The sequence below is a fragment of the Hordeum vulgare genome, chromosome 5H (assembly GCF_904849725.1).
Source record: "Hordeum vulgare subsp. vulgare chromosome 5H, MorexV3_pseudomolecules_assembly, whole genome shotgun sequence".
Taxonomy (NCBI): domain Eukaryota; kingdom Viridiplantae; phylum Streptophyta; class Magnoliopsida; order Poales; family Poaceae; genus Hordeum; species Hordeum vulgare.
This window is the reverse complement of record NC_058522.1, coordinates 473,092,844-473,114,564: the sequence shown is the minus strand read 5'-3', so window position 1 is coordinate 473,114,564 and position 21,721 is coordinate 473,092,844. Positions and strand designations below refer to the sequence as shown.

At 50.6% G+C, this 21,721-nt stretch overlaps 1 protein-coding gene across 1 annotated transcript; it reads right to left on the bottom strand.

The window, feature by feature from the left end:
• Nucleotides 1-8,650: 8,650 nt before the first annotated feature.
• LOC123399171 (leucine-rich repeat receptor-like serine/threonine-protein kinase RGI4) lies at nucleotides 8,651-12,913 on the bottom strand. Its single transcript, XM_045093603.1, has 2 exons — nucleotides 9,482-12,913; nucleotides 8,651-9,380 (listed from the first exon to the last, which is right to left on the bottom strand). Exons 1-2 carry the CDS (start codon nucleotides 12,324-12,326, stop codon nucleotides 8,926-8,928), a joined length of 3,300 nt encoding a protein of 1,099 aa, XP_044949538.1. The 5' UTR covers nucleotides 12,327-12,913; the 3' UTR covers nucleotides 8,651-8,925.
• Nucleotides 12,914-21,721: the final 8,808 nt, after the last annotated feature.

Genomic DNA, 21,721 nt, shown 5'->3' with positions numbered 1-21,721 from the left:
TAATAATAATAGTGCGGGTGCATCATGGACTCCTCTCCGTCAAGCAGGAGCACCTTCCGCGCTGAAATGGGCGCGGGATGACTACGTCCGGGAGGAGATGGAGCGCCAGTGCCACGCCCTGGAGGAGATCTTCGCCTGGCGCCGCGACCGGGGGGAGGGCGGCGTCGTCATCCTCGACGACACAGGCGAGGAGGCGACGGGGCCTCCGAACCGTGTTCACCACGGCGACCCAGGGCAGGGGTGCAGCAAGGACGGTGGCCGAGCGGGCGGCAACGGCGACGACGACGACGATGACTACACCAACTTCTACAAGCTCCTCGGCATGTAGAAGGCGACGGCGTGGGCGGCAGTGGCGGGCGGCGGCGATGTAGCTTAGTTTAATTATGTTTTTATTTCACTTTTTGTACAAGTTTTTATGCAAGCTATGGATTTCGTTAGAATTTGACTTGGTTTTGGCCGAATTTCGGTCGAGTTTATTGTTTTCAAAAAACAGCTCGGGGGACCTATGGGGGCGAGTCGGAACCCGATACCTGTGTGGGAGTCATGGACTAAGGGCTCCTCGGGCCACCGGCCTTCTCTATGGGCCGGAATCCTGGCTACTTCAGGCAGCCGATGAATTGACGAGGAAGATTCCGCGAGACTTGGGGATCAAGGCAAGTAGTCCTCTACACCAACGTAGTCGACTGGGACTCTTGTTATCCTAGGCCTACGGTGCATTATATAAACCGAGGCAAAGCTATTCGATAGACAATCTCATATTCATATGATGTTTACTCTTAGGGTTTAGACCACAACATACGATGTCGAGGTAGATCAACTTTGTACTTTCTACTACTTCATCAATACAACAAGAGCAAGACGTAGGTTTACCTCCATCAAGAGGGTCCGGACCTGGGTAAAACATCGTCTCCTTAGTCCCTTGTTACCCATCAATCCAAGATCCACTGTTCGGGACCCCCTACTCGAGATCCGCTAGTTTTGACGTCGACATTGGTGCTTTCACTGAGAGCTCCGTTGTGTGATCGGCAGAAGGATTGAAGTCTCGTGTGTAGATTGCAGTTTTTTCTGGACAGAGTATCTGTGTTCGTCGTCCCCGCTTCCTCGAACGTCGCTTTAAAGATTGCTTTGGTGTAATAGTGCGGAACTGTATCTACAACAACCCTATAAATTTTTGTTGCGTTCCGATGAAGGAATCTCCGGCTATCTCCAATATATGGAGCCGTGTCGAATCTGGACGAGAATCTGAATGAGTTTAGGGCTAAGGGTCCAGTATCGAGCTCGGACATCCACTGGACAATCCCACCGTTCATCGGGTCCGGAATTCTTGTATCGACCAGCCCTCAAAGTTTCAACCCAATCCGACCGTTCATACTTTAGGAAACATCCGATGAGTACAACAAATTTTTGACGTGTTTTCTTCGCGAAAACGAATCCGACTCGAGCTCATCTTTCTTCATGAACGGGATGTTGGACATCTTTTTAAAGAAAAATTTCATAAATTTTGAGTATTGTTCTAAAACACATGCCCATAAATTTTGATCCTTTTTCAAGGCAATCTTCACCGTCGCGCCGGTGTCAAATCGACCCGATAATGTTGCTCCACGGCTTCCGAGCTACGCCAGCATTGACTGTGTCGTTGCTCCATCGAGCGAGTGATAACCAGCTCGGATCATCAACTCAACGAGCAGACCAAGAGTTCGGCATCCCGATGGTAGAATACTCATTAAGAGAACCTCGTCACCAACGGGTTGTGCGGGACAAACGCTCCGTTGCTTCATCAAACCAGCATTGGACGCGTCACAAATTTTGACCTACACCGGCATCGCCGCGCGTCACTTCAAGCCGTCGTCCGCCACGCTGACCTGCTTCAACACATCGGCTAGCATGGGTGCTCTAGCTTTGCCTTAGCAATCTACTCCGTCACCTCGGCTTGACCGGGGGCTCCGACATCTCTTCATCAACCTGCTCTAGGAACTTCGGCGTCATCAGCCGACTAGCTTTGTCATGTTAGCTGGACAGGGGCTTCACCTCGCCACATCGACCGTGCCGCATCGCGACTTCATCAAACTGAGCTCTTCGCTCGGGCACCTCCACGCTTAGGATATATGTTTCTATTTATTTATTTCACTTAAGTTAATTAAGTGGAGGATTTTTATTTGATATTACTATTGGCTTGCATTTTTTTATGTGCACAGTTGATCGGCTCCGACTGTGTTTGACAGTCACCTCGGCGCGACGACGTCGTCGTCACACCTCCGTCAATCGAATTGCATCATCGACATGGTCGACTAACGTGGGGGCTTCGCCGTCACACTGTCGAGCTACTATGTTTCCTCAACTGGACCTGGGGTTTCGCCTCAGCCTTTCCGAAGTGTTCTGTTGTCGCTTCATCATGTCGAGCTCTTCATTGGCTACCTCGTGACCGGCTTGGGGGCCGTCGGCGGTAAACTTGACCCACCATAAGCTCGGCCCTCGTCTTCAACACCGAGCACGTTAACCGAGTTTAGGGATGTGATGCTTATGTCAAAAAGCTTCAGCCTGAAAAGCTGGAACCCAAAGCAGAAAGGTGCGTCTTCATAGGTTACCCAAAAGAGACAGTTGGGTACACCTTCTATCTCAAATCCGAGGGAAAAGTGTTTGTTGCTAAAAACGGAGCTTTTCTCGAGAAGGAGTTTCTCTCGAGAGAATTGAGTGGGAGGAAGATAGAACTTGACGAGGTTGTCGAACCTCTCATCCCTCTGGATGGTGGCGCAGGGCAAGGGGAAACCTCTGTCGTTGCGACGCCGGTTGAGGAGGAAGTTAATGATGATGATCATGAAACTCCCGTTCAAGTTTCTGTTGAACCACGCAGGTCGACGAGATCACGCGCTGCTCCAGAGTGGTACGGTAATCCCGTCTTATCAATCATGTTGTTAGACAACAATGAACCTGCAAATTATGAAGAAGCAATGGTGGGCCCAGATTCCAACAAATGGCTAGAAGCCATGAAATCCGAGATAGGATCCATGTATGAGAACAAAGTGTGGACTTTGGAGATACTACCTGAGGGCCGCAAGGCTATTCAGAACAAATGGATCTTTAAGAAGAAGACGGACGCTCACGGTAATGTGACCGTTTATAAAGCTCGACTTGTGGCAAAAGGTTTTTCACAAGTTCCAGGAGTTGACTACGATGAGACTTTCTCACCCGTAGCAATGCTTAAGTCCGTCAGAATCATGTTAGCAATAGCTGCATTTTTCGATTATGAAATCTGGCAGATGGATGTCAAAACGGCGTTCCTTAACGGTTTTCTTAAGGAAGAGTTGTATATGATGCAACCCGAAGGTTTTGTCGATCCTAAAAATGCTGACAAGGTGTGCAAGCTCCAGTGATCCATTTATGGACTGGTGCAAGCATCTCAGAGTTGGAACAAACGCTTTGATGAGGTGATCAAAGCATTTGGGTTTATACAAGTGGTTGGAGAATCTTGTATTTACAAGAAAGTGAGTGGGAGCTCTGTGGCGTTTCTACTATTATATGTGGATGACATATTACTGATTGGAAACAACGTAGAGCTTTTGGAGAGCATAAAAGGTTACTTAAATAAAAGTTTCTCTATGAAGGACCTAGGAGAAGCTGCTTACATTCTAGGCATTAAGATCTATAGGGATATATCAAAACGCCTGATAGGACTTTCACAAAGCACATACCTTGATAAAGTTTTGAAGAGGTTCAAAATGGAACAGTCCAAGAAAGGGTTCTTGCCAGTTTTACAAGGTACGAGATTGAGTAAGACTCAGTGCCCAGCAACTGATGAAGATAGAGAGCATATGCGCTCCGTCCCCTATGCTTCAGCCATAGGTTCTATCATGTATGCAATGCTGTGCACTAGACCGGATGTTAGCCTGGCCATAAGTATGGCAGGTAGGTTCCAGAGTAATCCAGGAGTGGATCACTGGACAGCGATCAAGAATATCCTGAAGTACCTGAAAAGGACTAAGGAGATGTTTCTCGTGTATGGAGGTGACGAAGAGCTCGCCGTAAAAGGTTACGTCGATGCAAGCTTTGACACAGATCCGGACGACTCTAAGTCGCAAACCGGATACGTATTTATTCTTAACGGGGGTGCCGTAAGCTGGTGCAGTTCCAAGCAAAGCGTCGTAGCAGATTCTACATGTGAAGCGGAGTACATGGCTGCCTCGGAGGCGGCTAAGGAGGGTGTCTGGATGAAGCAGTTCATGACGGATCTTGGAGTGGTGCCAAGTGCACTGGATCAAATAACCTTGTTCTGTGACAACACTGGTGCCATTGCCTTAGCAAAGGAACCACGGTTTCACAAGAAGACCAGACACATCAAACGACGCTTCAACCTCATCCGCGACTACGTCGAGGAAGAGGACGTGAATATATGCAAAGTGCACACGGATCTGAATGTAGCAGACCCGCTGACTAAACCTCTTCCACGGCCAAAACATGATCGACATCAGAACTGTATGGGTGTTAGATTTATTACAATGTAATTCACATGGTGATGTGAGGGCTAGATTATTGACTCTAGTGCAAGTGGGAGACTGTTGGAATTATGCCCTAGAGGCAATAATAAATATAGTTATTATTATAATTCCTGTATCAAGATAATAGTTTATTATCCATGCTATAATTGTATTGAATGAAGACTCATTTACATGTGTGGATACATAGACAAAACACCGTCCCTAGCATGCCTCTAGTTGGCTAGCCAGTTGATCAATGATAGTCAGTGTCTTGTGATTATGAACAAGGTGTTGTTGCTTGATAACTGGATCACGTCATTGGGAGAATCACGTGATGGACTAGACCCAAACTAATAGACGTAGCATGTTGATCGTGTCATTTTGTTGCTACTGTTTTCTGCGTGTCAAGTATTTATTCCTATGACCATGAGATCATATAACTCACTGACACCGGAGGAATGCTTTGTGTGTATCAAACGTCACAACGTAACTGGGTGACTATAAAGATGCTCTACAGGTATCTCCGAAGGTGTTAGTTGAGTTAGTATGGATCAAGACTGGGATTTGTCACTCCGTGTGACGGAGAGGTATCTCGGGGCCCACTCGGTAATACAACATCACACACAAGCCTTGCAAGCAATGTAACTTAGTGTAAGTTGCGGGATCTTGTATTACGGAACGAGTAAAGAGACTTGCCGGTAAACGAGATTGAAATAGGTATGCGGATACTGACGATCGAATCTCGGGCAAGTAACATACCGAAGGACAAAGGGAATGACATACGGGATTATACGAATCCTTGGCACTGAGGTTCAAACGATAAGATCTTCGTAGAATATGTAGGATCCAATATGGGCATCCAGGTCCCGCTATTGGATATTGACCGAGGAGTCTCTCGGGTCATGTCTACATAGTTCTCGAACCCGCAGGGTCTGCACACTTAAGGTTCGACGTTGTTTTATGCGTATTTGAGTTATATGGTTGGTTACCGAATGTTGTTAGGAGTCCCGGATGAGATCACGGATGTCACGAGGGTTTCCGGAATGGTCCGGAAACGAAGATTGATATATAGGATGACCTCATTTGATTACCGGAAGGTTTTCGGAATTACCGGGAATGTACCGGGAATGACGAATGGGTTCCGGGAGTTCACCGGGGGGGCAACCCACCCCGGGGAAGCCCATAGGCCATAAGGGTGGCGCACCAGCCCTTAGTGGGCTGGTGGGACAGCCCAAAAGGGCCCTATGCGCCAAGGATAAGAAACCAAAGGAAAAAGGAAAAAAAAGGAGGAGGTGGGAAGGGAGGGGGACTCCCTCCCACCAAACCTAGTCCAACTCGGTTTGGGGGGGGAGAGTCCTCCCCCTTGGACTTGGCCGACCCCCTTGGGGCTCCTTGTGCCCCAAGGCAAGGTCCCCTCCCTCCCACCTATATATACGGAGGTTTTAGGGCTGATTTGAGACGACTTTTCCACGGCAGCCCGACCACATACCTCCACGGTTTTTCCTCTAGATCGCGTTTCTGCGGAGCTCGGGCGGAGCCCTGCTGAGACAAGATCATCACCAACCTCCGGAGCGCCGTCACGCTGCCAGAGAACTCTTCTACCTCTCTGTCTCTCTTGCTCGATCAAGAAGGCCGAGATCATCGTCGAGTTGTACGTGTGCTGAACGCGGAGGTGCCGTCCGTTCGGTACTAGATCGTGGGACTGATCGCGGGATTGTTCGCGGGGCGGATCGAGGGACGTGAGGACGTTCCACTACATCAACCGCGTTCTCTAACGCTTCTGCTGTACGGTCTACAAGGGTACGTAGATCACTCATCCCCTCTCGTAGATGGACATCACCATGATAGGTCTTCGTGTGCGTAGGAAAATTTTTGTTTCCCATGCGACGTTCCCCAACAGGTCGAGCGTGCTCTAATCCTACGCCATGCAGTGCCTGTGGCCCACCTTTTTTGTCTTCTTGCTCCCGATCTCCTTCTCCTACCAGCTCGTCTTCTTCCCCTCGATCCCCTTTCTCTCTCCCGCCGCTGTGATTTCCCCCGCCAGCGAGCGAAAATTGGCCGCCCGTCATAACTCCCCGTAGCCGCTCCCCGTCGCCTCGCCGCTTGTAGCACGGTCCACCGTGTGGTAGCAAAAAATGCACCGGTGGTTGAAAATCCCAATCGGTGTGGTTGCACCTCCACACGAACCCATCAACGATAGCCACACTTTGTCGTCTCCCTGGTTATAGCAAAAAAGGCACACTGCTTGTAGCTTTTTTCATCGTCGTTTGCAGCAAACATCGTGGATAAAAAGCTTCAACTGCGAAAAATATCTTCGAGGGACCGGGGAAAACCTTCAACCCTTTGAAAAAAGCTTCAATGGCCATGGAAAATTGCTTCAATCATCGTCCTTGGTTACAACCATGGCGAATTTTTGCTACAACCGACGAGCCTTAGTGCTACAACCTGCATCGGTTTTTGCTACAAACGGTCACGGCGAGACGACAACGATGATTTTTTGCTAGAACCGTTGTTGGTTTTAATACTACCGGCGACTAATTTTGTTGCATCGATGACGGCTGACGACACGGCCACCAGCATGGCGTGCTGCAACCAGGCAAGGGGAGCTATAACCATGGGCACAAGAGCTGGAACCGCAGTACAGCGGAGCTGCAATGACTGTTCGATAAAGTTGCAAAGCAACCCGTGCAGCTGGGATGTTGCAACCGTTGTCCGACGAGTCGAAACCGTGGTGCGGTGAAGATGCAAGGGGCGAACTCTTGATTTCTGATATGATACAATCGTGGACCGACGGAGCGAGATCGATGCTGGAACCAGTCCGACGGAGTGTCGACGATGCTGCTTCCCAGAGTTAGAGCATCTCCAACAGCCGCGCTATACAAGCGTCGCGCCGTAAAAAAGGCAGTTTTAGCGCGCGCGCGACGCGACGGGCAGCTCCAGCGAACGCGCAAAAACGACGCGCGCGCCATTTTCAATTCAGCGCGCTGGCCGAAACGCAATCCCGCGCCCGTTATTTGCTGCGCCGGCTCGCGCGCGCCACTGCTCTCTCCCACGCTCGCTCGCTCCCTCCTCCACTATCGCGACCGCGCGCGCCGCCGCCGCTCGCGCCCCCGGCGACCGTTCAGCGCTTCCCCGGCCTATCCCCGCGCCGCCGTCGCCGCCCGCGCCCGCCGGCGACCACTCAAGCGCTTCCCCGGTCTGTCTCCGCTGCGGCCGCCGCGCCGCGCCCCCCGGCGACCGTTCCAGGCGATTCCCCGGCCTCCCCGCGCCGCCGCGCTTCCGCCCCACTCCCTCCTAGTCCAGCCGGCCCTCGCGCGCCTCCGACGTCCGAGGAACAGCGCCCGAGGGCTCGCTGCCGCGCCGCCGGAGAGCTCGGGCATAGCACCTTTCTGAAGGTGACAGCCTTTGCGTATGTTGGCATACGGTATCCCGGCCGATCTAGTTGATGATCACTTGGCTATGGGTGATGGTTTTTCTCCTATTTTTTGAAATTATATGTTGTTTGTGCTTGCTGCGCGCGCTGCATTTTTGGGCACCGCTGGAGCGGCGCGCGCGTGCTGCATTATAGCGCGGCTGTTGGAGCCGGCGCCTATCCCCGCGCTAAAACAGCCGAAGCGCGCGCGGCAAATGCATTTTTTGGACGCGGCGCGTAGCGCGGCTGTTGGAGATGCTCTTGCGGCAGTCACCATCGGTAGTGCTGGAACTGCCTACCAAGAAAACTGGAAACGCCCGGTGAGAAAGCTGCAACCGCTCGACGATGACGGGAGCACGACGGCACGGGCGGCCGGCAAGCACGAACACATGACAAAAGGACGAGGGGTGAATCGTATGGTCTAAAACGCGCGCATCTTACGGCTGGAGGCCGTCCGGTCGAAAATTTCGGCCAACAGACCGACGCAGAGTACTGCCCATATACGAAGCGGACGTGCGAACCGCAGCAGGGAGAACCCACCCCACTGCTCCCTGATCGCGCACGCCACATTCCGAAACCCTCGACGGAGCCCGCTCGTCATTAAACGATCGTCCGTCCGCATCACGCAGCAATCATGAGCAAGTCACGTCCATTTCGATCCAGCAGGCAAAGCGAGCAACTCCAAACGAAGCCCAGGACCAGCAGGTCCCAATTGGGAAAGGGTCCACGGGAACAGTGCGACGGCATGTTCCGCCGGCGCTCGACACGACCAAAGAACCAAGATTCATGTAGGAGTAGTATGTACAAGGCCAGATGTGATTGCTAAGGCTAGGTACAGCATCGATTGATTAATGTACTGTAATTACCACGCCATGATCTACGTACATACATCCTCGACCAATCAACGAATTATTGAGTGACTAATTACTAGCAGCAGCATTTGCTTCTGGTGCTGCTAAATCCACCCGATCGAGCTCGCTAGTTTCCGAACCCTACCGCTCGATCGGTACCAAAACTGAGAAATCGGGTCGGTCGTCGGTCTCAGGCGGAGTAGTCCGACACGGCGAACGAGTCGCTCGTAGAGTGCGCGCCGCCACGCGCCGGCGACAGCATCGGTGCTGCCGCCGCGGCGGAAGGCAGCGTGGTCGCCGGCGCCGGCTTGGCGTCGTCGGCCGCGGCGGGGCGCCGGATCTCCTCGAGCAGCGCCACCACGTCCTTCATCGCTGGCCGGTCGTCCGCGCGGCGGGACACGCAGAGCGCGGCGACGGCCAGCACCTGGCGCATCTCGTGCGCGTCCGCCTCGCCGGCGCTCTCCCTGAGCCGCGCGTCCAGGATCTCGTCGTCGCTCCCGCGCTTGGCCTGCACCCACTGCACCAGGTGCGCCCCGCCCGGCAGCGTCGGGTCCAGCGGGTGCCGCCCCGTCAGCACCTCCAGCAGCACCACCCCGAAGCTGTACACGTCGCTCTTCTCGCTGATCCGCTGCATCGACGCGTACTCTGCACGCCCCAGAAAACCAAACCAAACCAAAATGTCAGGAACAATCAGGTTCAAGATGTATACTGTCTTGCATGTGCAAGTGTGCAACGAGGTTTTGGACCTGGCGCCATGTAGCCGTAGGAGCCGGCGATGCGCTGCGGCTTGGAGGAGTCGTCCAGCTTGCCCTGCCCGGCGGAGAGGATGCGGGCGAGGCCGAAGTCGGCGAGGTACGGCTCGTAGGACGGGCCGAGCAGCACGTTCATCGACTTGATGTCCCCGTGCAGGATGGCCGGCACGCAGTCGTGGTGGAGGTACGCCACGGCGTGGGCGACCCCGAGCGCCACGTCGTAGCGCGCGCCCCACTCGGCCGTGGGCGCGCCCTTGGTGCCCCCGACGACGCCGCCGTGGAGGAGGCCGCTCAGGTTGCCGTTGGGCAGGTAGCTGTAGAACAGGAGCCGCGTGCTGGTGCCGCCGTTGGCCGCCCAGCCAAGCAGCCGGACGATGTTGCGGTGCCGGATGGAGCCCAGCGCCGCGATCTCGCTGCGGAAGGCCACGCCGGCGGTCATCTCGTCCGGCGACCACATCTTCTTGACCGCGATGGTGTACCCGTTCGGGGTGTCCACCCTGTACACCACGCCGGAGCTTCCGGTGCCGATCACGTTCGCGGACGTCAGCCCGCGGAGCACGTCGTCCATGGATATGTCCAGCTTCTGGTACAGCGTCACCTCCCACGTGCCGTGGCCGTCGACGGGGGTGCTGCTGCGGCCGCCGCGGCGGGCGCGGGCGAGCATGTAGGTGGCGGTCACCAGGAACGCCGCGCTTACAACGGCCAGGATTGACATGGCTATTTTCAGCGTCGTGAGGGCGCCCCGCCGGGAGGACTCGTCGGAGCCATCGCCGACGACAAGGTGGCGGTTGCCAGCCAGGTCGCTGAGCGGCAGCTTCTGGAAGAAGGGGGTGTTCGGGAGCTCGCCGGAGAAGGCGTTGTACGAGATGTTGAGCGTGACGAGGTTCTGCAACGCCGCGAGCGGGTCGAGGCTCCCGGACAGTCCGTTGTGCGACAGGTCGAGGCTGCCGAGCTTGTCAAGGCCGGCGAACTGCGGTGGTATCTCACCGGAGAGACGATTGCAACTGAGGTTAAGCGAAATCTCCAATGACTGGAGCGCTCCGAGCTCTGCGGGGATGCCACCAGAGAACGCGTTGTCGCCGAGGTCCAGCAGCTGGAGCTTCTCGCAAGAACCCAGCTCCGGCGGGATACCGCCGGTCAGCCGATTCTTCGACAAGTAAAGCTTCGTCAACTCCGGCATCGAGACAACGCTGGACCTCAGCTGCCCGGAAAGCTGGTTATCGGATACGTCGACGAGCTGGAGGCTGCGAGGCAGCGCGGCAGGCAATGCGCCGGACAGAGCATTCGAGTGCAGGTCGAGGAACTCGAGGCTGCCGCACCCGGAAATGGCCGCCGGCACCGGGCCAACGAGGTGGTTCTCGCTCATGTCGAGGAAATTGAGGTTCTTCAGGTTACCGATCTCGGCGGGTATCGTGCCGGACAGCCGGTTGCCGTTGAGCCGCAGCCGGTAGAGGTTGGTGCAGTTGCCGATGTCGGGCGGCACGACGCCGGAGAGCTCGTTGCTCAGCAGCAGCAGCTTCGTCATGTTCTGCAGCCCGAATAGCTCCTTCGGGATCGGCCCGGTGAGGTTGTTGTAGGAGAGGTCCACCGACTGGAGGCTCGCGCACTCGGCGAGGCTCTCCGGCACGCCGCCGGTGAGGCCGTTTTTCCACGCATAGAACAGCGTGAGGTTCCCGAGCTTGGGGAAGTCGAGGCGGATCTCCCCGGAGAGCGCGTTGTTGTCGAGCTCGATATCCGTCAGCGAGGTGCAGTTGGACAGCTCCGGCGGGATGGCGCCGGTGAGCCGGTTCGTGCTCAGCTGCAGCTGCTGGAGGTACGGCAGCCGGCCCAAGGTGGACGGAATGCTGCCGGTGAGAGAATTCAGCGAGAGGTCGATGAGAGTGAGCTCCTCGCACTGGCCGAGCTCCGGCGGGATCGCGCCCACGAGCTGGTTCTGCCAGAGCAGCAGCGACTGCAGCTTCCGGAGCCGGCCAAGCTGCGGCGGTATCGGGCCGGAAAGAGAATTCTGGTAGAGGTAGAGGCTGGTGAGCTCGGTGCAGTTGCCGATGGACTCCGGGATGCCGCCGGAGAGCATTGTGGTGTAGATAGCGATGGTCTGGATCTTCTTGAGCTGCCCGATCGTCTCCGGGAGGCTGCCGGACATGCCGGTCTCGGCGAGGCCGATCATTGTGAGGTCGGCGCAGCCGCCGATCTCCTTTGGCAGCGGGCCCTTGAGCGCCTGGTTCCCGCCGGCGCGGATCACCTGCAGCTTCTTGAGCCTCCCGATGCTCGCCGGGATCGTGCCGCTCAGCTCGTTGTCGTACAGCGTGATGTGCGTGAGGCTGGCGAGGTCGCCGAGGTCGTCCGGAATGGCGCCGCGGAGGGAATTGGAGTTGAGCGCGAGCGTCTCGAGCTTGGCGAGCCGGCACAGCTCGGGGGGGATCGCGCCCGTGAGCTGGTTCTTGCTGAGGTCGAGCGTGACGAGCCCGCCGTACCCGCCGATCTCCGGCGGGATCGCGCCGGTGAGGTTCGTGCCGGACAGCACCAGCGTGGTGAGCGACGGCGCCAACGGCAGCAGGTTGGCCGGGAGCGGGCCACGCAGGTCGACGCCGGTGACGCTCAGCGACACGACGCCGCCGCGCGCGTCGCAGGACACGCCGAACCACCGGCACGGGGAGCCGTCCGACGCCCTCCACGAGTCGAGCGCGCCGCCCGCCGGGCGCAGCGACCGCCGCCACTCCAGCAGCGCGCGGCCCTGCTCATTGACGCACCGGCACGGGACGACCAGCAGCGCGGCGCAGGCGAGCGACACGAGCAGCGCGAGCCTCCTCGGTGCGACGGCGCAGGAGCGCGGCGGCATTGGCGCACGGTGACTGACGAGGCGAGGCGCGTGCGTGCGAGGTGGACGGACGGACGGACGGATGGTTTGGCGATGGGGATGTGATGTAGGAGTAGTACTGATGTGGCGTGGCGCCTCCTATTGCTGTCGTTGGGATTGTAGAGGAGGAGACCACCCCATGATTAGTTTATACTCCTAGACAAGAAGGGGATTAGAGATCTGGATCCAAATGAGCACAGATTAACTATCTAATCCCGTTTGTTTTCATCATCAAAATCAAAAGATTTTGGCCGCCGGAGTGCAGTGCGGTGTGGCGTGGTGTGCAGTGAGTGGTGGGAACATGGGAGGAAGGTGGCGGTGGCGCTGCCATCATCTGCACCGCACACATATGTTTATGTTTATGCCAACTTGGTGTTTACGTACTTATTACTGCTGCTGCTGCCATGGCAGCGCCCCTAATCTGACTTGTTAATTGCTCCCGAGGTGAAAAACATCTGCCCTTTCTCGTGTTCTGTGACAACACCAGGCTCCTAATTCCCTCGGTAATCCAACTCTTCTTCTATCCGTTTGTGATTTGTGGGGCATTTGCGGTGTCAGGCTCTGAGGTAAACCTGGTTCCTTTGTACTGCTGCTGCGTTTATGCAGGGGTTGACAGTGGCTGTTACCCAAGGAAGAAGGTTGTTTACTGTTCTTTTCAGCATGTGCAGGATGCATGGCCCTTTCTTACGGGGGTTAACCTTCTAGGAGTTTCTGATCGTCTGAACCGTGAAGGAGGTAGCTTTGCGGCTACCTCTTTGCATGATGTGTGCAAGTGTTCTTCTGCAGATCTGCTAACTTTGCACTTTACAGTGACGGTAAAATACTAAATGCAGCTGTAACTTTTTTTTTTATTTGAACTGAATTTGGCGTCCGATTACTGTGCCTCTCATTCTCTCAACAGTACAGGATGTACTGTTTGCAGGTGAAGCATAATTCCTTTCATGGTCAATTCTACGAATTTTATTTTTTTTACTTCTGAACATCTGAAGTACCCATTCAGGTTCTCATCATCAGGTATGTGTGTTTTCCGTTTACCTGCAGTCATCTTTATCTGCAGCTTTGACTTCTGGCTCATCTGCTTAAGTTACTATCTACAGTACTTGGCAGGATAACTGTAAGTATGTCCGTGTCTCTTCCGATCTGTCTTATGATTTTCTTAAACAACCGCATGGTGTAATTCTTCTATGCATCAATGTGGGTTGTTTATATATGTTCTCAAACCCATGATGATGCAGTTTTACTCTCTGGCAATTACAATGGAGCTTGAGAATTGCAACTCCAGATGAACTGGAACTTGTTTTTGTGAAGGTTTAGACATAATGAAGTATCAATTGGAATTTTTTTTGTAAATTCTAGATGCATGCTGGTAAACAGTGTTTCGGCTATGCTGTTCTGCTATATCTTTTAATACATTACTCAAAAGTAGTCTGTGATCCAATTTCAGATAATGTGCATGATCATTGCGCCAAGTTCGAAACTTCACATTACTCCTTTTCCAGATGTTCTCCGGAAATGAGAAAGCATGTTCATGTCACATGCCCAAGTTAAGAGTAATAACACTAATTAGAGGATGCAAGAACTGGCAAATCCTAAGTACTTCCTGTGAGCTCATGATGGGCGTCAGTGATAGGCTTGTGGGTTTAAAGAAGGAGCAAGACATAGGAGGAATCTTAGGGTGCACATGACAGTAAAGGGGTGAAGGTTAGCACTACGCGCCTAGAAAAACTAAGCAACTTACCCATGTGAATAGATGGCTAACCGCTGGAAAGTAACCGAAAAGATCAGATGCAATCTGGTTAAAAACTAATTTCCCTGGGCAAGAACATGTACTACATGTCTTTGAGTGCAAGGGACAATGAGGAATAAGATATTACTAGGGAGATAAAAAAACTTGTTGAATTTTAAACCACTTAATTGTAATTGGTGTAATGGGCCTATCGATCTGTACTTAGCATCCTCGCCACGGCTGGTAGATCCCTGTGGCGTTTGCGATGCGTGGTTAACATTTTGAACATCGAATTTCTAACTTTTGTTCTAAAGTTCTGCCTTTACACCTTGTGTGCCTGGTGGATTCACTTATTTCACAATGCCTCCTACTTTCACTTTGTGGCTTGAATTATTTCAACCAAAATGTAACAAGTTCAGTTGTAACTGAACCAATTACTCGGAGATCTTGTCAGAAATAAATAGTTTTTGAGATGCAAAACTTGAATTGCAACAAGCAACCACTCTTACCTAACCATTGTACTAGCAAGCTTGATGTGAGGTCAAGTCAACTAAGCTAGATTAACTTTGTGCTAGTAGCAACGTAAGGAATAAACAGCGAAGTAATCCGCACTAATCGACCGTCGATTGCGCCGGCCCCGAGGTTAGAATGCGGTCACATGGGTGATGTCTAGGCTTACCATAGACAAAGCAGGAGGGGACATGTTAGGTGACCCAAATGGTTGATAATGTCATGGCCAATGGTGTTGGATGGATGGACGGTAACAATAACATCAGAGGAACATGAGCAGCATTTGGATTCAGATCCAATCAAGGACGATGCGAGGACAAGATGAAGGCACGGAGCACATGGTTAAGTTTCAAGCAGTCCTGTGGATCGATCGATCATCGCAGGGTTAATTTAGATTAAAACCTGTACTGCTCCCTAGCCCGAGATGTGATGCAGTTCTTGCACAGCTAATTCTTCCGTTAGTTCTCTGACACTAGGACTTTTCCCAGGCCTGCTGGCAGCCAAGATCTGATCCAATGCCATCCTCATATTTTTTTTTACAAAATCACATGCACTTTACGCGGATAGATCCAGCTTGAAAAATGCCTCGAGGCGCACCGTCAAAAAGGTAATTAAAGTTAATGGCCGGTTAAGAACATTCCGTCACACAAAGGTCGAGGCAGTTAAACAATGCTGCTGCTGCTGCTGTTCTTCTTTTACTTCTCACATTCAGTCACTTCCTGCTTGCAACTTGCAAGGAGTAGGCACTGGTAGTGCTTAAGGAACGCTAGTAGAACCTGACACTAATTTTAGGCATCTATCTAGCTAGCTAGTTAGTCGTTCAAAGCAACACATAGCTGTCGGGGTCACATTCTCCGAAATCACAACAGTAGAAACATTGCTGCACAGGGATGAACTCCCTCGGTGTCTCGCATTTGTCACTCCTTTTAGGCGCCTACCCAGATTTATAGGGCTACCATGCTAGAGATAGCGACCCATAGTGCTGCCAAAGAAGGGTTAATTCTGTCTGATAAAAATATTTAGCACACTGAATTAACTGGATATTGCAGCAGAATGGAGCTAACTTGCATGAGGTTCTCTCACTGAGTTACTACTACTTCCTGCAATCTGTGGCACCCTATGGTGTGCTAGCCTGACCAAAGCAGCTGGAAGCAAATTGATGAATTTGGGGCATCTGCCTGCCTCGCTGAGCCTATCTGTTCTGATCATATAGCCTGTCATCATCTCCTAGCTTCTCCCACATATGTCTAGCCAACAACATGGCATGAACATAGACTACTCGAACAGGCAAAATATGCAGTAGATTTGGTCAAGTTTGCATATGCTTCATGAACTTGGATGAAACCGTTTTTGGATATTCCTAGAACTGGATTAGGTACCATCGTCCACTTGATTCCCATGAGCATATACATTCGTAAACCAGATTAACATGGCCCTAGAAACATTCCATATATGGCAGCTACGCAACCGGAACATCCTCTTTGTCGACACACGCTCATTCATCGGAAAGGGGGGCCGCTTTTCCACGCATTTCTCTTGTCCACAATCCACACAGCATAACTGCACAATGCACACCGATGCATTCTGTGATATCAGCAAAAAACCCAAGATATGCATGCACCGCCGCTTGCCCCACCCGGGTGGTTCAGGCGGCACCACCCCATGTTTTGGTGTGGTTTGCCCGGGGGAAACGTCGCGGACAGATCCATTTGTCGTGCACTTTGGCCCCCTCTCCATGTTTGCATCGGAAGCCTGAAACTACTTTTATTTTCCTGCGTGTGTGATCTCTGATCTGCTCCTACTTGCTCCTACTTGGTCTCTGTTATGTTCCTCTGTTTCTCGGGTCATTTTCGGTGTCCTCTAGGCGCAAAGCCTAGTGGTTGGGGATGGCGTCGCCCCCCCTTAATTTCAGGATTTTGCTCCACTGACGTACACGGCCTTTACCTTTTTGTCTCTAGGCCTGCGTTTTTCTATGTGCTGAAAAGGGTTGCAGCTGGGGCACCGGGATTTTGTTAGTGCTTATTAACACTTGGTGTTAATCAGGTCATGCGTTATCATAATGGTGTCTGATGATTTGCTTAGGTAAGATGGTGGATTCCGAGGGATAAACAAAGCGCGCATGAGCGCACGAATTCGGCAAAGCGTGCGCGAAGGAAGATGGACGACACTTTGATAGTAAGCGTACGTGCGTGTGTGGGTGAGTGGCTGTCTGGAGGGCAATAATGTTGTGTTGGCTCGTCTGGTGAGCGACTCTATGATTAAATCGCCAACCTTGGATGTGTGTCGTATAGTTTATTCTGATAATCCAATGTTGCATTTTTGGACAGGGTGTGCTGATTCTTTTCTCAGTCAACATCTTCTGTTTTGTTGATTCTACTATTTTAGGCTGCATATATTCTTGTTGTTCAAATAAGTCTACTTCGCGCTACAAACCTTTAAAAGAAGGGTTAAATGCAATGAGGCATCGGTTTCAAAATATCGGACATCGGTTTCATATCAGTTTATCTTCAACATATCGGATGTCAGATATCTGGTGATATATCAGACGGTATGTAGATATATCGGAACAAACATATCTAATTTTTTTTCATTATTCTTACTGAAAACATGTGTCTTTAGTTAAACACGATGTATGATGTCAATGCTTTTTAGCACAACAATTTTAGATTCCTAGTTTGTTAACTTGTTAATTAAGATACTATTAAAAAAGATTCACAAAATAATTACTATAAAAGAAAAACAATACGTTCTATATGCATATGTATAAAACATCATGCGTGAGTTTGCTAATATGATGAAGTTATAACTACAAAATATTATTTTCACGACTATCTTATACATAATTTTTATCATTTATGTATCGTCTATATCAATGGACATATCGGGTCAGATATCGGCCATATTGGTCGATATTTCGGTCCATATCGGATGATATGTATGAAAATGATGTTTACAAATCGATATGTAATGTTTATATCGGTAGAGCAACGAAAATGATATATCAGCCTAGATGTAAAAGCTTGCCCGTAGTTGGTAATTGGGGAATTTCGCAATGAGGCCTATTTAAGTATTTGTCTTTGCCTCCCCTTTCAATGTCACTCTCCTCTTCCGTCACCATCCTATTCCCTGACATATATGTGAGCTTGTTCACTTGCTTGTTGGCTGGGAAGCGAAACAAAGAATAGGGTTGCCACAACAACCTTAAGTAACATGGTCGTCGACCTCTATCATCGGTACTATTGTTGTGGGTGGGGTGCATGTGCTTCTGATGCAGGACCATCGTGCATATCGTCTCGTGTTGAACATTGGCCAAGTATTCTAGGAATGAATGCCATAATTATTGGGTAGGGCTCAAAATTAACGAAAGAGATGGGCATCCTACATTGCATATGGTATATATGTCTATTTCGTTCAATAGATCATGGTGGTCCGTATATATAATGTAAAATACTTGAACTTGGTACAATCACACTCAAGCTAAGATTATCAGCATCATAGTCCACAATGAAGTAGACATGGTTAAGAGTACGTGTAGACACGAACTCTCTTGTAGATGCCACGTTCATGCCAAAACCAGAATAAACATTATTAGAAGAAAGCTTAGTAGTAGCGTTGGTTTTATCCTTAACAGTAGTGTTGGGAGTAAACCTGGGCGTACACCGGGCTGGGCTTTGGAAAGCCCGAACCAAAAATCTCAGGCCCGAGCCCGGTCCGGCCCGACCAAAAAATCCAAATATCAGGCGTGAGCCCGGCCCGGCCCGACCAAAAAAATCCAAATATCAGGCCCGAGCCCGGCCCCGCCTGACCAAAAAATCCAAATATCAGGCCCGAGCCCGTCCCAAACGAACTAAAAAGGGGATTTTTGAGCCGGGCCGGGGTGTAAAATGGCGATTTGTGCAAGCCCGAGCCCGGCCCGGCCCGACCAAAAAATCCAAATATCAGGCCCGAGCCCGTCCCAACCGAACTAAAAAGGGGATTTTCGGGCCGGGCCGGGGTGTACAATGGCGATTTGTGCAAGCCCGAGCCCGGCCGAACTACTGCCCGTGCTTGAAAGCCCGGCCCGAACTGCAGGCCCGACCCGGCCCGACCAGGGTTTTTCGGGCCGGGCTCTAGCCGGGTCACCGGGTCGGGCTGCACACGCCCAGATTTAGTTGGGGGCAGCGCTACTGCTAACGCGCTATAGCTAACCTGTTAATAATAGCGTTGGAATTGAAGCGCTACTCATACCTACGTTAGTAGTAGCGCTAGAATTAATAAAGCACTACTGCTAAGCCAACACTACTGCTAATATTTCAGCGCTACTGCTAATATTCCTGCTTTCAATATTTAATTCCCGTCATATTTATGCCCCCTCTAAGGGCCTTTAGTCCCGGGTCGCCAACCGGGACTAATAACTTGGGACTAAAGGCCCACCCCCTTTAGTCCCGATTGGCCACGACCCGGGACTAATGCCCCTCCACGTTTCCGACTGGGCGCGCCAGGGCGGGGACCTTTAGTCCCGGTTGGTGAAACCAACTCGGACTAAAAGGCAGCCTGATACGTCTCAAACGCATCTATAATTTTTTATGGTTTCATGCTGTTATCTTATCAACTTTGGGTGTTTTATATACCTTTTTTTATCTTTTTTGGGACTAACTTATTAATTCAGTGCCAAGTGCCAGTTCCTGTTTTTCTGTGTTTTTGACTCTTTTCAGATCTGATTTTGGAACGGAGTCCAAACATAATAAAATGCCCGAAATAATTTTTTCCAGAACATAAGAAGATCGGGGGACTTGAGGGCCAAGGCAGGAGGCCCATAGGGAGCCCACAAGCCCTGTGGCCGCGGCCAGGGGGGCCGCGGCCACCAGGCTTGTGGCCTCCCTCGAGCTCCCCTGCCCTAGCTCTTTGGCCTATATATTCCCTAAAATCCCAGAAAAAATCAGGGCGTCCACGAAACCACTTTTCCGCCGCCGCAAGCTTCCGTTTCCGCGAGACCTCATCTGGAGACCCTTCCCGGTGCCCTGCCGGAGGGGACTTTGGAGTTGGAGGGCTTCTACATCAACATCATTGCCTCTCCAATGACTCGTGAGTAGTCCACTTCAGACCTACGGGTCCGTAGTTAGTAGCTAGATGGCTTCTTCTCTCTCTTGGATCTTCAATACAAAGTTCTCCATGATCTTCATGGAGATCTATCCGGTGTAATCCTCTTTGGCGGTGTGTTTGTCGAGATCCGATGAATTGTGGATTTGTGATCAGATTATCTATGAATTATATTTGAGTCTTTGTTGATTTCTTATATGCTTGATTTGATATCCTTGTAAGTCTCTCCGAGTCTTGGGTTTTGTTTGGCCAACTAGATCTGTGATTCTTGCAATGGGAGAAGTGCTTGGTTTTGGGTTCATACCGTGCGGTGACCTTTCCCAGTGACAGAAGGGGCATCAATGCACGCATCATGTTGTTGCCATCAAGGGTAACAAGATGGGTTTTCATCATAGATTTGAGATTGTCCATCTACATCATGTCATCTTGCTTAAGGCGTTACTCTGTTCTTATGAACTCAATACACTAGATGCATGCTGGATAACGGTCGACGTGTGGAGTAATAGTAGTAGATGCAGAAAGTATCGGTCTACTTGTTTTGGACGTGATGCCTATATGTATGATCGTTGCCTTAGATAACGTCATGACTATGCGCGGTTCTATCAATTGCTCGACAGTAATTCGTTCACCCACCGTCTACTTGCTTTCATGAGAGAAGCCACTAGTGAACACTACGGCCCCCGGGTCTATTCACAACTATCATCTCCGCTTTTACTTTTACTTCGCTTTGTTTACTTTTTTGCTTTCAGTTCTCACTTTGCAAACAATCTATAAGGGATTGACAACCCCTTCATAGCGTTGGGTGCAAGCTCTTTGTGTTTGTGCAGGTACTTGTGACTTGACGCGATCCTCCTACTGGATTGATACCTTGGTTCTCAAACTGAGGGAAATACTTACCGCCGCTGTGCTACATCACCCTTTCCTCTTCAAGGGAACACCAACGCAAGGCTCCACGTCCGCGGGGGAATCCTTTGCATATTTTCCAAGGAAATCCCTATAGGCATAGCCAACAACAGAAGGATTTCTGGCGCCGTTGCCGGGAAAGGATTTTGTTGCCGTAGCACAACCTTACACTGGGTTTTTTTAAAGGAGGGGTTTAGGGGTTTCATATATCGATCACGGGCATCCATCCACTTCAATCAAATACTATGTAATATAACTCATCATCATCTTACGTACTCATCTAACAACTCATCATCATCTTAATCATATACCAAGTTAAAATCTCGTAAAACAAAAAACATCATAATAGTCATCATATGCATGCATCCTAATTGATCATGCCAAGTTAATATAAACCAGAAAAACTTGTCTCTCATAAGACCTAGTCCTCGCTCCTAGGTATAATGTCAAAAAACAAAATAACACCTATGTCTTCATGATGAAGCACAGAGATCCAACGGTCTCCAACTTGTGGCTTGAGATTCTTCTTTATTTCTCTCCATGCTTCAATTTGGAGCCTTTATTATTTGCGGGCAGTCGAGTATGGAGCATCAAACTCAGCCCTCAACGGGCTTTTAATTTTCATATGACCTTTGTTGTGCATCAACAGAGGCACTACATCATTTGGCAGTTGCTGTTGAAGAACATAATAATAACCTAGTTAGCAATGTAATCAACACCATTTATGCAATAGTAGAGCGTACTTAATTAGCAAACTCTTACCAAGATATTTCGGTGAATGTCATCCATCCTCAACCTATGCACTAGTGGCATGTAAAATGTATAATTTGGGTTAGTTCCCAAATTATACGGGAAGTTCTCCCTACCAACCAGGACACTAACAAGAAAATAGAGAAGAACATCCTTCTCCTCCCAAGTGAGATGTGATACATATGTTTAGTGTGTCATGTCAATTAATTTCTATAATTCACTCAAAGAAACGAAATAAGTTGTAAATTATAATTTAACAAAATTATTATATGGATGAACACCAACTATTTTTAAATATAGAATGCAAATTACTTGACAAATATGGTTGACAAACTTACATGGAGATAAAACAGGAAGCATATCGACATCCAGCCAAATGTCGACGTTACCTGCATATTATCTTCAGGAC